Raw genomic sequence first — 12,585 nt, 5'->3', positions numbered from 1 at the left:
ATCCACATCTGCCATGACCAGATTTGAACCTGGGTCCCCAGAATATTACCTGGATCTCTTGATAAACAGTCCAGTGGTACAGCTTCACAACCACCTAATGAAGGAACAGCACTTTGAAAGTTGGCGCTTCCAAATAAACCTGTTGGACTATAACCTGGTGTTGTGTGATTTTTAACTTTGTCCACCCCAGTCCAACACCAGCTCCTCTAAATAAGTCCAGTGGTAATATCACTAGCACATATCATTTTATTGGAGGCAGTTCATAGAAGGTTCACTAGGATGATCCATGATAGGGAGCTGTTGTCTTAGAGCAAAGGCTAAGTAGGTTGGAACTCTACTCATTGGAATTTAGAAGAATGAGAGATGATCTTAATAGGATAAAAGATTATTAAGGGGCTTGACATGATAAATCGTGAGGAGATGTTTCCCCTTAAGGGACACTCTCAGAATAAGGGCTGCCAATTTAAGACTGAGATGAGGAGAAATTTCTTCTCTGAGACAGTTGAAAGTCTTTTGAACTCCTTGCCATCAGAGAGTTGATAGAGTCCTTGTCTATATTGATGGTTGAGATAGATTCTTGATCGCTAGGGGAATAATAATTGGCTTTATTGTCACATGTATTCACATGAGTGCAGTGATAAGTCTACAAGTCGCCACTTATAGTGCTATCTTAGTTACAAAGGTACCTATGTACAGGAAAAAAATAGAAAAATAAAGAAATAAAATTTCCAACATTACAGACCTTTGCACCATCTTAGGTACAAAAGTACAAAATCTTGGGAATAAATTAGAGAAATAAGGAAATATAAAGTTTAGAATTAAGGCAAAATGCAAGAAAGTGGACGTGAAGCATGTCAGTTCAGCCATGGTCCTATTGGACAGTAGAGCAAACTGATGAGGCTGATTATTCTACTGCCATTCCTATTTCTTATGGTGAGCAATACCCTTCCTACCTCCCCAAAGACTTTCCACCATCCATAAAGCACAAGTCAGAGCTGCCAGGATGAAGACATTGCAATACTGTCTGATCAAAGTTGTCCATTGTTATGCTTGACTGGGGTAACATGCTGGAAATCTTCTATTCTTGGAATTGGTATAAAGGTAAAAGAATTTATAAGTGCATAGAATTCCCCCATTTAAAATGGGACTGTCAGACCCAGGTTGTCAGAAAGCACAGACTAGGTGTCTGTATTTAATAAGGTTTACTGTTTATTATAAATAAATGAACTCTAGCTACAGGCAAGCAACTATGATCTGTCTGCACATAAGTCAAGTGGATAGAAGTCTAATTCCCTTATAAACTCCAAACTCCGCTCATCCCCACCAATAACACACAACTGGAAACAGACAAATGGAAAAAAAAAGTATATTTTATGGGGCAGGGGACAAACTGGGAAAGCAGTTCAGTGATCCCTGTTCACAGTTTTATTATGAACCTTGTGCTGATTAGACATCTGCCTCTTAAACTACCTTCTACTTTGCCTCCTGCAAACAAGTGAAGGCACAGAGTGACTGGTTCACACTTATAAAGGTTTCTGACTTACTGATTAAAATTACTGCTTACAGCCATTGCAAAAGTAAAGGTATACTGTTTTCTCCAGGCTAAGAAGAACGATTTTTACCATAGAAACAGTTCTTGAAGTTACACAGAATCTGATAACTTCTCACTAACCCATTCAGCTCCAAGCTGTTCAGCTACCTTAGAGGCAATTTCATATTTGTTGGCAGGCAAAAAAACCTTTGTAATCAATGATTGGTCTGTGATTTAGTGACCAATCAGCTTTTTGTTGTTGGCTGAATCACCATTTGTACACATTGTGGCTACAGCTCGTCGACACCTTCTTATACCGTTGCTTGAACTGGCACTGTGTAAATGGCAGTTATAATGAGTGTCAGATTGCTTGTTTTCAAAACAGGCAGAAATCCATCAGTAGTCCTTGGTTTTTAAAACAGTTATTTTTCTGTTTCACTCCACAATAAAAAATACAGATAAATAGAGACAGTCTTTCCAATATCTCATCGACCACTTGATGTGTGAGTTTATACTGCCACTCGTGCGAATGGTCGCAATGTATGCCATCTACACAATGCACTTCAATTATCTGTACCCTTTTTGAAAATGCTTTCACAATCCCTTCATCTCAACCACCTAGGATGAAGGAAGGAGGCAAGTTCACTTCTCTGTCACACACTATTGTACAGCAGTGCAGTGCTATTCCATTTGCACTAAAGCATCAGTCTTGATTATATTCTGAATCTCAGCAGTGGGCCCTGGAACTCATGATCTTCTACTTCAGTTCAAAGTGTTGCCACTGAAAAATGGCAAACAGCATACTCCCAGGAAACAAAACAATGTTATGGGGATTCATTAAAATTAGATTTCAAACTCATGAATTTATTAATTTCTTCATTCATTTCCAAATCTCTGCAGTATTTCGGTTCTGGATTTCCCATACTGTGTTGTACATGAACTCCCTGAACTGACGGCAGAGAGCTTGGTAAGTAAGCTTACATGTAATCTGAAGTGCTTTCTGTTTGACCTTCCAAGAAGGATGACAAGGACTGGATGTTTTTGCGTAACACACGAGATTTCAAAAGATGCAAACTTCCTTGATGTACAATTGAAATATTTTTTAAGTGAAAAATATATAAACATTATTGTATGTGGATAGAATACACATGGTCCTATTATAGTCAGAGAGGTGCACAGAAACAGACCCTTCACTTCAACTTGTCCATGCCGAACAGATATCCTAAATTAATCTCGTCCGATTTGCCAGCACTTGGCGCATATCTCTCCAAGCCCTTCCTATTCGTACACCCATCCAGATGCTTTTTAAATGTTGTGATTGTACCAGCCTCTACCACTTCCTCTGCCGGCTCATTCCATACATGCATTGCCCTTTGCAGAGAAAAGTTGCTCCTTTGGTCCCTTTTAAATCTCCCCCCCCCCCCCCCCCCCCCCCCCCCTCACCATAAACCTGTGCTGTCTAGTCCTGGACTCCCTCACCTCAAAGACCATGTCTACTCACCATATTCATGCCTCCATGATTTTATAAACTGCTATAAGGTCACCCCTTATAGAACCAGCCTATTCCACCTCTCCCTATAGCTCAAGTCCTCCAACCCTGGCAACATCCTCTTAAATCTTTTCTGAATCCTTTCAAGTTTTCCAACATCCCTCCTATAGGAGGGAGACCAGAATTGCTCACAATATCCCAATAGTGGCCCAACCAATGTCTTGTACAACTACAACATGACCTCCCACCTCCTATTCTCAATGCTCTGACCAATAAAAGAAAGAATACCAAACGCTTTCTTTACTATCCTATCTACCTGCAACTCTACATCCAAGGAACTATGAACCTGTACTCCAAGGTCTCTTTGTTCAGCAACAGTCCCTAAGACTTTACCATTAAGTGTACAATTCTTGCCCTTTCAAAACACAGCACCTCACATTTACCTAAACTAAACTCCGTCTGCCACTCCTCAGCCGATTGGCCCATCTGATCAAAACCCCATTGTACTCTGAGGTAACCTTCGCTGTTCACTAAACCTCCAATCTTGGTGTCATCTCCAAACTTAATAACTATACCTCCTATGTTCACATGCAAATAATGTATATAAATGATGAAAAGCAACAGACCCAGCACTGATGCTTGTGGCACATCAATTCTTGCAGTGCACCGCTGGTCATAGGCCTCTACCATCACTCTCTGCCTTCGAGACAGTTCTCATTCTCCCTATATTCTGTGTGCTTTAACCTTGTGAGCCAGTCCAGTCTACCGTGAAGAATGTAAATCTTACCATGTAAATCCTGTCCCTTAGGATCCCTTCGAACAACTTGCCTATCACTGATGGGCTCACCAACTTTCTTAGAGTGGCACCGTGTAAGCCAACCTCCAGTCTTCTGGCACTTTACCTGTGACTATCAGTGATAGAAATGTCTCAGCAAGGGGCCCAACAATCACTTCCCACAGAGTTCTTGGGTACACCTGATCAGATCCTTGGGATTTATCCACCTTTATGCACTTTAAGACCAGCACCACCACCTCAGTAATATAGACCTTTCTCAAGATGTCACCATCTATTTCCCCAAATTCTGTATCTTCCATGTCCTTCTCCACAGTAAACACAAATGCAGAATACTCATTTAGTATCTCCCCATCTCCTGCGGTTCCACACATAGGTTGCCTAGCTGATCTTTTAAGGGGTCCTACCCTTTCCTTGGTACCCTATTGTCCTTAATGTATTTATAAAATCTCTTTGTCTTTTTGCCAAAGCTATCTCATGTCCTCATTTTGCCCTCCTGATTTTCCTCTTAAGTATACTCCTATTGCTATTATACAGTTCTAAGGATTCACTGTATCTCTGCTGTCTATGTCTGACATAAGCTTCCAACTTTTTCTTGACCAAAATCTCAATTTCTCTAGTCATCAAGCATTCCCTACATCTACCTGCCTTTCACCCTAACAGGAACATATTGTCTCTGGACTCTCGTTGTCTCATTTTTGAAGGCTTCCCTTTTTCCAGTCTTCCCTTTACATGCGAGCATCCATCCCCAATCAACTTTTGGCTTTCCTCCAATTTAGAACTTTAACTTTTAGATCCAGTCTATCCTTTTCCATCACTACTTTAAAACTAATAGAATTGTGGTTGCTGGCCCTAACATGCTCCCCCACTGACACCTCAGTCACTTGCCCTGCCATATTTCCCAAGAGTAGGTCAAGTTTTGCACCTTCTCTAATAGGTACATCTACATACTGAATCAGAAAGTTTTCTTGAACACAGTTAACAAATTCCTCACCATCTAAATCCTTAACACTGTGGCAATCCCAGTCTGTGTTTGGAAAGTTAAAATCCCCTATCATAACTATCCTATTATTCTTACAGATAGCTGAGATCTCCTTACGAATTTGTTTCTCAATATCCTCCTGACTATTGGGAGAATCTGTGGTAAAATCACAATAAGGTGATCATCCCTTTCCTACTTCACAGTTCCACCCAAATAATTCCCAGGTATATCCTCCCTAAGTGCAGCCTTCGTGTTATCCCTTATCAAAAACGCCACACCCTGTCCTCTCTTGCCCCCCTTACTATCCCCCTAAAGCATTTGTATCCTGGAACATTAAGCTGCTAATCCTGTCCATCCCTGAGTCACGTCTCTAATTGCAATGATAACCCCTGCCTAACCATGTCCTGAGTTCATCTGTCTTCCCTGTTCGGTCTCTTGCATTGAAATAAATACAGTTTAATTTATGAGCCCCACCTTGTTCTCTGCTTTGTTCTTGCCTGTACTGAATGTTTGACTTGCTCTTTTCCTAATTGTACCAGTCTAACCGTCCTTCTTGTACACATCACTTCTACCCCAGAAGAGATTCCAATGATCCAAGAATGTGAACCCTTCACCCCTGCACTAGCTCCTCAGACATGTGTTCATCAGATCTATCCTCCTATTCCTACCCTCACTAGCTCTTGGCATCAGGAATAATCCAGATATTACTACCCTCTAGGACCTCCTTTTAAGTTCCTGCCTAACTTGCTATATTCTCCCTGCAGAATCTTATCCTTTTGCCTTCTTATGTCGTTAGTTCCAATGTGGACAATGACCTGCTGGTCCCACTCCATTGAGAATATTCTACACTGTCTCTGAGATATCCTTGATCCTAGCACCAGGGAGGAACACACCTTTCTGATCTCTCGCTGTCAGCCATAGAAATGATTGTCTGTGCCTCTGACTAGAGAGTCCCTGTCACAGTTAGTCACTTGGAACCTGACGTACCCCTTGTTACATCAGAGCTAGTCTCAGTACCAGGAACTTGGCTGTTCGTGCTACATTCCCCTGAGAGTCCATCAGTTTCTACATTTTCCAAAATAGCATACTTGTTTGAGATGGAGATAGCCACAGGAGACTCTTGTCCTACCTGCCTCCCACTCCAACCCATTGACCTGACTGTACAATTGTTTTTTCTCCCTTCCTGTAACTGCCATCCACCACACACTCTAGCTCTTGTAATTTCCTTATTGCCTCTAATTGTGCTGCAACCAATCCATGCAATCTGATAAGATTCGTAACCAAACATACTTACTGCAGACATAATCATTAGTAAAATGGAAACTCTCCCTGATCTCCTACATACGACAGGAGGACCACATCGCTCTACTCAAAGCCATTTTTGCACTTTAATAATCTAGAGATCCAGTAGACCTTCCGGACATTAAAAATTACCAGTTAAGCTCGCTTTTGACCTACGTGAGTGATTGGGTTTGTGGGGACCCTCTTTCAATATGGCTAGATATCGAAGCCTTCCAGGCAAGGTGTCCCCTTACCAGTTTGTTGTTTTTGGACAAGGTGAGGACAGTTAGGGAATATTGCCATAACCCAATAGTCATCAATACTGTTAAAGCATGGAGGGCAATTCGGCAGAGGGAAAGTAATATTGGTAAAACATCTTTGTTTACACCTTTAGTGGGTATGCTGGGTTTTCCACCGGGTATGATAGATTCAGGATTTAAATGTTGGGCAGCTAGGGGTATATCTTGCATGGGTGATTTATTTGAGATGTAATGATGTCCTTCGATCAGTTAGTACGGAAGTACGAGTTACCTAATAGAGACCTCTTTTGCTTTTTTCAAGTTAGGGATTTTATTCAAAAAAAGACCACACTTTTGATGGATCCCTACAAATCTGATATAGAAAGAGGGGTACTGAAAGCTAAGAGTACACTCTCTGTCAGTACTTTATGTCACCAATTGGGGGTGCCACCTCAGATGAGTCTGATTGACTCTGCAAGATGTGGGAAAGACAGCTGGGTGTTAATGTTTCTTCAGAGGCATGGGAGGATATTTGGGAGATTGCAAGGAAGATATCAATTTGCAATAGGACCCATCCTTTACAGTTGAAGATTCTCCACAGGGTCCACTTAGCCGCAGACCGTTTATCAAAATTTAAACCAGGGATATCTTCAGCATGTCCCAAGTGCAAGGTCTGCACGGGCACTCTTACCCATTATCTTTGGCCTTGTGACAGGCTTCAAACATATAAAGTGCTGTAGTCGGTGCAATGGGGAGGATTTTAGGTGTAGGGATAGAGAAGGACCCTACTTCTCTCCTTTTGGGCCTACCCATTGTATTTCCTGCAGACGCACATAAGAAAAAAACTTTTCAATATTCTTACGTTCTGTGCAAGGAAGAATATCTTGCTCGGTTGGATATCTGAAAAACCCCCAGGCCTGTCAGGTTGGCAGAAGATTGTTATGGAGCATATTCCCCTGGATTTTCTCACAAATATGGTACACCACAAAACTGAGAATTTTTACAAGACATGGCAACCCTTTTTGAAATACCTGGACACAGATTTATCTGCCACACTAACAAGGGCTTTTATATAGCTGTAACAATTGTGTTTCATGCGTCCAATATCCAGGGAGGAGGAACTGTGAATGTATGAGTGTTTTGTTTAGCTGGGCTGAGTTATTACGATTTATTTGTTTGTTGTTAGGTATTTATTTATTTAGTTAAATAGCTAGTTTAGGTTTTTTTTATTAATTTTATACTTCTCTATATATGTTTATACATTCGTATCGGAGGGTGGGTTGGGGAATTTTTTTTATTATTTGGGTTTAGTTTTGTACTGTTTTGAATTGCATTGTTTTGTATTTAAAAATCTATTTTTCTTAATAAAAATATACTATATAAAAAAAACAATCTACAGATCAGAAAATAGCCCAGTCTTACTGCTCTAATAAACACTATTCCAGGCTAAGTTAGTACCGTTGTTTTATACTTTTCAATTTTAATCAATAAAACATATAACCAAAAAGAACTCACTCTACTCACTATTGTCAATTCTTTAAAAACTTGTCCAATGTTAAATGTAATTACTCCCATGTGGAAAATAAATGAGTACCTTGATGTCTTTGTATTTTTAAAAACACTTCAGTTGTCTGCAGCATTAAATTATTTTATTTATGTAATTCATGGGTAATATATGAAATTTTGCAGCAAACAAAGTAAAATATTTCAGAGCCTCTAATCAGTAAAATAACTTAGAACAAGTTAAATCATTATTTTGGAGGAACGAACAATACAGTACTAAAATGACATAAATTAGATTGTACTATTTTGAAGGTGTGCAGGAATAAATAAACTTCTTGATGTGTAAAGGCACATAAGTGAAGGTGGTAGACTCGATTGATAAAACGGACTTAAAAATAGACACTCTCTGTTAAGACCTAGGAAAGGTCACAGGTAGGGATGTTCAGGGGAGATTTACATAGAAGCATTTACAGTTATGAGAATAAATGAGAAAATCTTTCCAGTGATAGAATAGTAATCAAAAGAACCAGAAAAAAACATGACAATTTATTTGCTAGAGCAAGTTGTTTGTGATTTGGAATACTCTACTTCCTCAATGCCATGAGCTGTCCCTCAATTTGAGGATGATATCTACTTTAGTGATAAATTTACATGCAGAAACATAAAAGTTGAACAGGAGTAGGCTCTGCCATTAAACAGGATCATGGTTGATCCAATATGCCTCACGGTGGAAAAACACAGCAGGCCAGGCAGCATCCGAGGAGCAGGAGAATCAACGTTTCAAGCATAAGCCCTTCTTCAGGAATCCTGAAGAAGGGCTTATGCCCAAAACGTCGATTCTCCTGCTCCTTGGATGCTGCCTGACCTGCTGTGTTTTTCCAGCACCACATTTTTCAACTCTGGTACTCCAGCATCTGCAGTCCTCACATTTTCCAATATGCCTCACGTCCATTTTCCTGCACTTTCCATGTTATCCTTAATTCCCTATTGCTCGAGAATCTATTTATCCCAACCTTATAAGAACAATGAACCCACAGCTCTCTGTGGCAAGGAATTGCAAAGAAACAACTCTCTGAAGTTCCAATTCATCTTGGTTTTAACTTGGTAGCCCTTTATTCCCAGAGTATGTTCCCGGTTGTAGATTCTCCAGTGAGGGGAAACTTCCTTTCAGCATTTACCCTGTCAAGTCTTAAGAATTCGATATGTTTCAATGAGATTTTTTTTCTCATTCATCTAAACTCCAGTGAGAGTCCCAACCCTTTTAACTTTTTACTCATAAGGCAATCTCTCCAGACCAGGGGTCATCGGAGTGAACCTTCCCTGAATTGCTTCCAATGAAATGATATCTTTCCTTAAATAAGGGGAAGAAAACTTCTAAAGTGGTCTCACCACTACCTTGTGAAATTGCAGTAATATATCCCTTCTGTTATATGCCAACCACCTTGAACGAGGGCTCACATTTTATTAGCCTTCCTGGTTAGCTGCGGCACCTGTGTGCTAGCTTTCTATGTTTTATGCACCTGTACCCCCAAGTCCTTTAGCTACCAACTGTGTCTACCTCCTTTGCAAAAATACTTAAATGTTTTGGCATCATCCACATCATGTGGTAGTGAATTCCACAGACTCACCTCTCTCTGGATGAAAAAGGTTTATTCACGTCACAATCCTTTATCTTAAAATATGGTCCCTTGTTCCGGGCTCCCCCACCATCATGAACATCCTGACTCCAACTAACTTATCTAGCTCTGTTAGAATTTGATAGGTTTCTACAAGATCCCCTTCGTTCTTCCAAACAAGAGTAATTACAATGTTAATCAATTCAATTTCTCCTCAGCTGTCAGTCCTACCATTCCCAAGAATCCATTTGGGGAAAAAAACCTTCACTCCTCTCCCTTTTTAATGAGAACATCCTTCCTCAGATAGGGAATCAACTGCACACAATATTCCATGCATGGTCTCCCCATGTCCCTTCTAAATCATTAATATATATTGTGAATAGTTAGAGTCCTAATACCAATACTTCTGGTATTCCACTAGTCACTACCTACCATTCAGAAAAAAGCCTCTTCATTCCTGCTCTTTGTTTCCTATGTGTTATCAATTTTTTAATCCATCTCAGTACATATACAGCGAGAAGAGGTAGGTTTTAAGATGAGGAGAAACTACTTCTGTCATGGTTGTGAATGTATGGAACTCACTGCCCCAGAGGCAGTGGAGGGAGAATCAATCAACAGATTCAAAAAAGACATAGATACGTTTTTGATGATAAAGCAGGATAAAGGGCAATGGGGAGAAGGCAGGAAAGTGGAATTGAAACCAGTATAAGATCAGTCATGATAGAACAGCTGAATTGTCTACTACTCCTAATTCTTACATTGTTCCTCCTCATATATGTATAGAACATGTTGGGATTGTCCTCAATCTTGTTTGCCAAGGCATTTCATGGCCTCTTTCAGCCCTACTACTGTTTTGTTAAAGTCATTTCCTGCTAAAGGTTTCCTGAGCTGTTTGAAATCTGAAGGCATTGGCCAATCTTGTCCATAGCCTCAAGCTGTTCAGCTTCCTGTGATTTCAATAACTAGTCATTAGTCCACAGGTCGATGTATGGATGTAGACCCCTACACTGTAGTGGTAATGTTGGGGAAGGCATTAAACAGAGAATTAGAGATGCAAGAAATAAAGATACAGGTGTAACTTGGTGAGTAATCTCCATATAGACTGAACGAAACAAATCAGTAACAGTATATGGGTAAGTATCGGCTTAGTGGTGTTATTGCAGGACTGTTAAATCCTGAGACTCGGGTAATGTTTGGGGGACCCAGGTTCAAATCATGCAGATGATGGAATTCATTTGAATTGAATTCACTAAAAATCTTAGAATAAGGTTCTAATAATGACCATGAAACCATGTCAGAAAAACCCATGTGCTTCACTAGTATCTTTTAAGGAAGGAAACTGCATTCTTTACATGGTCTGGTCTACATGCGACTCCAGACCTACGGCCAGGTGGTTCAAGTTTCAGTAGGAAATTACTTCGGGAATATACAACACAATTCCTTAAGTTTCAGAATATTCATGGACAAAGCCGAAAGTATTCCTAAAGGAAGAGTGCTAAATTGGGGGAAGGCCAACTAAAGCAAACTTTGGCAGGAGCTGCGGAATGTGGATTTTGGAGCAGCTGTTTGATGGTAATTCCGTATTTGATGTGTGGAAGGTGTTTAAAGAGGAGGTTGATGCGAGCGCAGGACAGACATGTCTCTGTGAAAATGAGGGATAGAAATGACAAGATTAGGGAACCATGGGTGATAGGTGAAATTGTGAGATTAGCTAAGAGGAAAAAGGAAGCATACATAAAGTCTAGATGAAGCTTTGGAAGAATACCGGGAAAGTAGAACCAATCTAAAACGAGGAATTAAGAGGGCTGAACGGGGTCATGAAATATCTTTAGCAATTAGAGTTAAGGAAAATCCCAAAGCCTTTTATTTGTATACAAGGAGCAAGAGGGTAACTAGAGAATGGGTTGGTCCACTCGAGGACAAAGGGAAATTATGCATAGAGTCAAAGAAAATGGGTGAGATTCTTAATGAGTACTTTGCATCAGTATCCATCGAGGAGAGGGACATGATGGATGTTAAGGTTAAATGTTTAAGTACTCTAGGTCAAGTCAGCATAAGGAGGGAGGAAGTGTTGCGTATTCTAAAAGGCATTAAGGTAGACAAGTCTCCAGGTCCAGATGGGATCTATCCCAGGTTGCTGAGGGAAGTGAGAGAGGAGGTAGCTGGCGCCTTAACAGATATCTTTGCAACATCCTTGAACACTGGTGAGGTCCCAGAGGACTGGAGAATTGCTAATATTGTCCCCTTGTTTAAGGGTCGCAAGGATATTCCAGATAATTATAGACCTGCGAGCCTGACATCAGTGGTAGGAAAGCTGATCAAGAAGATACTGAGGGATAGGATCTATTTATATTTGGAAGAATATGGGCTTTCAGCTAGTGTGGGAATTGAATATGCACTGTTGGTGTGTCTCTGTATCACAAACTAGTGTTCATTATATTTTTCGGCATACTGTCAGTAATTGTAAAAGTAAACCAGAATGACAGATGTGCAATTTGAATGTACATACCAATTTTGGGATTTAGAATTTTGTGGGCGGCACGGTAGCAGGGTGGTTATCACTGTTGCCTCGCATTGCCAGAGACCCGGGTTCAATTCCCGAATCAGGCGACTGACTGTGTGGAGTTTGCACATTCTCCCTGTGTCTGCGTGGGATTCCTCCCACAATCCAAAAATGTGCAGGTCAGGTGAATTGGCCATGCTAAATTGCCCGCAGTGTTAGGTGAAGGGGTAAATGTAGGGGAATGGGTGGGTGGCGGGTCGGTGTGGACTTGTTGGGCTGAAGGGCCTGTTTCCGCACTGTAAGTAATCTAATCTTAAAAAAATCATAGAATCCCTGCAGTGCAGATTTAGGCCATCCAGCACATTGAGGCTGCACAAACCTTAGCAGCATGGTTTTATGCAGGGAAGGTCATGTCTTACCAACTTAATAGAATTACTTGAGGAAGTGACAATGTTGATTGAGGGAAGGACTGTAGGTGTCATATACACTGACTTCAGTAAGATGTTTAATAAGGTTCCCCATGGTAGGCTGATGGAGAAAGCTTCTTGTGGATGGTGTCAATTTTCCTGAGTTTTATTGGAGCTGCATTGATCCAGGAAGGTGGGGAGTATTCTAGCACACCCTGACTTGTGCCTTGAAGATGGTGAA

General features: G+C 40.6%; 1 protein-coding gene across 3 annotated transcripts in view; it reads left to right on the top strand.

Moving 5' to 3' along the window:
* Positions 1-12,585, top strand: part of LOC140467524 (striatin-interacting protein 1 homolog) — a 188,609-nt gene that overhangs the window by 163,211 nt on the left and 12,813 nt on the right. For all 3 annotated transcript variants that reach the window (XM_072563969.1, XM_072563967.1, XM_072563968.1), the window contains one exon: positions 2,432-2,498. In XM_072563969.1, coding sequence (XP_072420070.1) covers positions 2,432-2,498 — 67 coding nt within the window. The remainder of the gene's footprint in view (positions 1-2,431; positions 2,499-12,585) is intronic.

This window comes from Chiloscyllium punctatum, chromosome 45 (assembly GCF_047496795.1).
Source record: "Chiloscyllium punctatum isolate Juve2018m chromosome 45, sChiPun1.3, whole genome shotgun sequence".
Classification (NCBI taxonomy): Eukaryota; Metazoa; Chordata; class Chondrichthyes; order Orectolobiformes; family Hemiscylliidae; genus Chiloscyllium; species Chiloscyllium punctatum.
The sequence above is the reverse complement of the archived record's forward strand: the minus strand, read 5'-3'. Positions and strand labels throughout refer to the sequence as shown.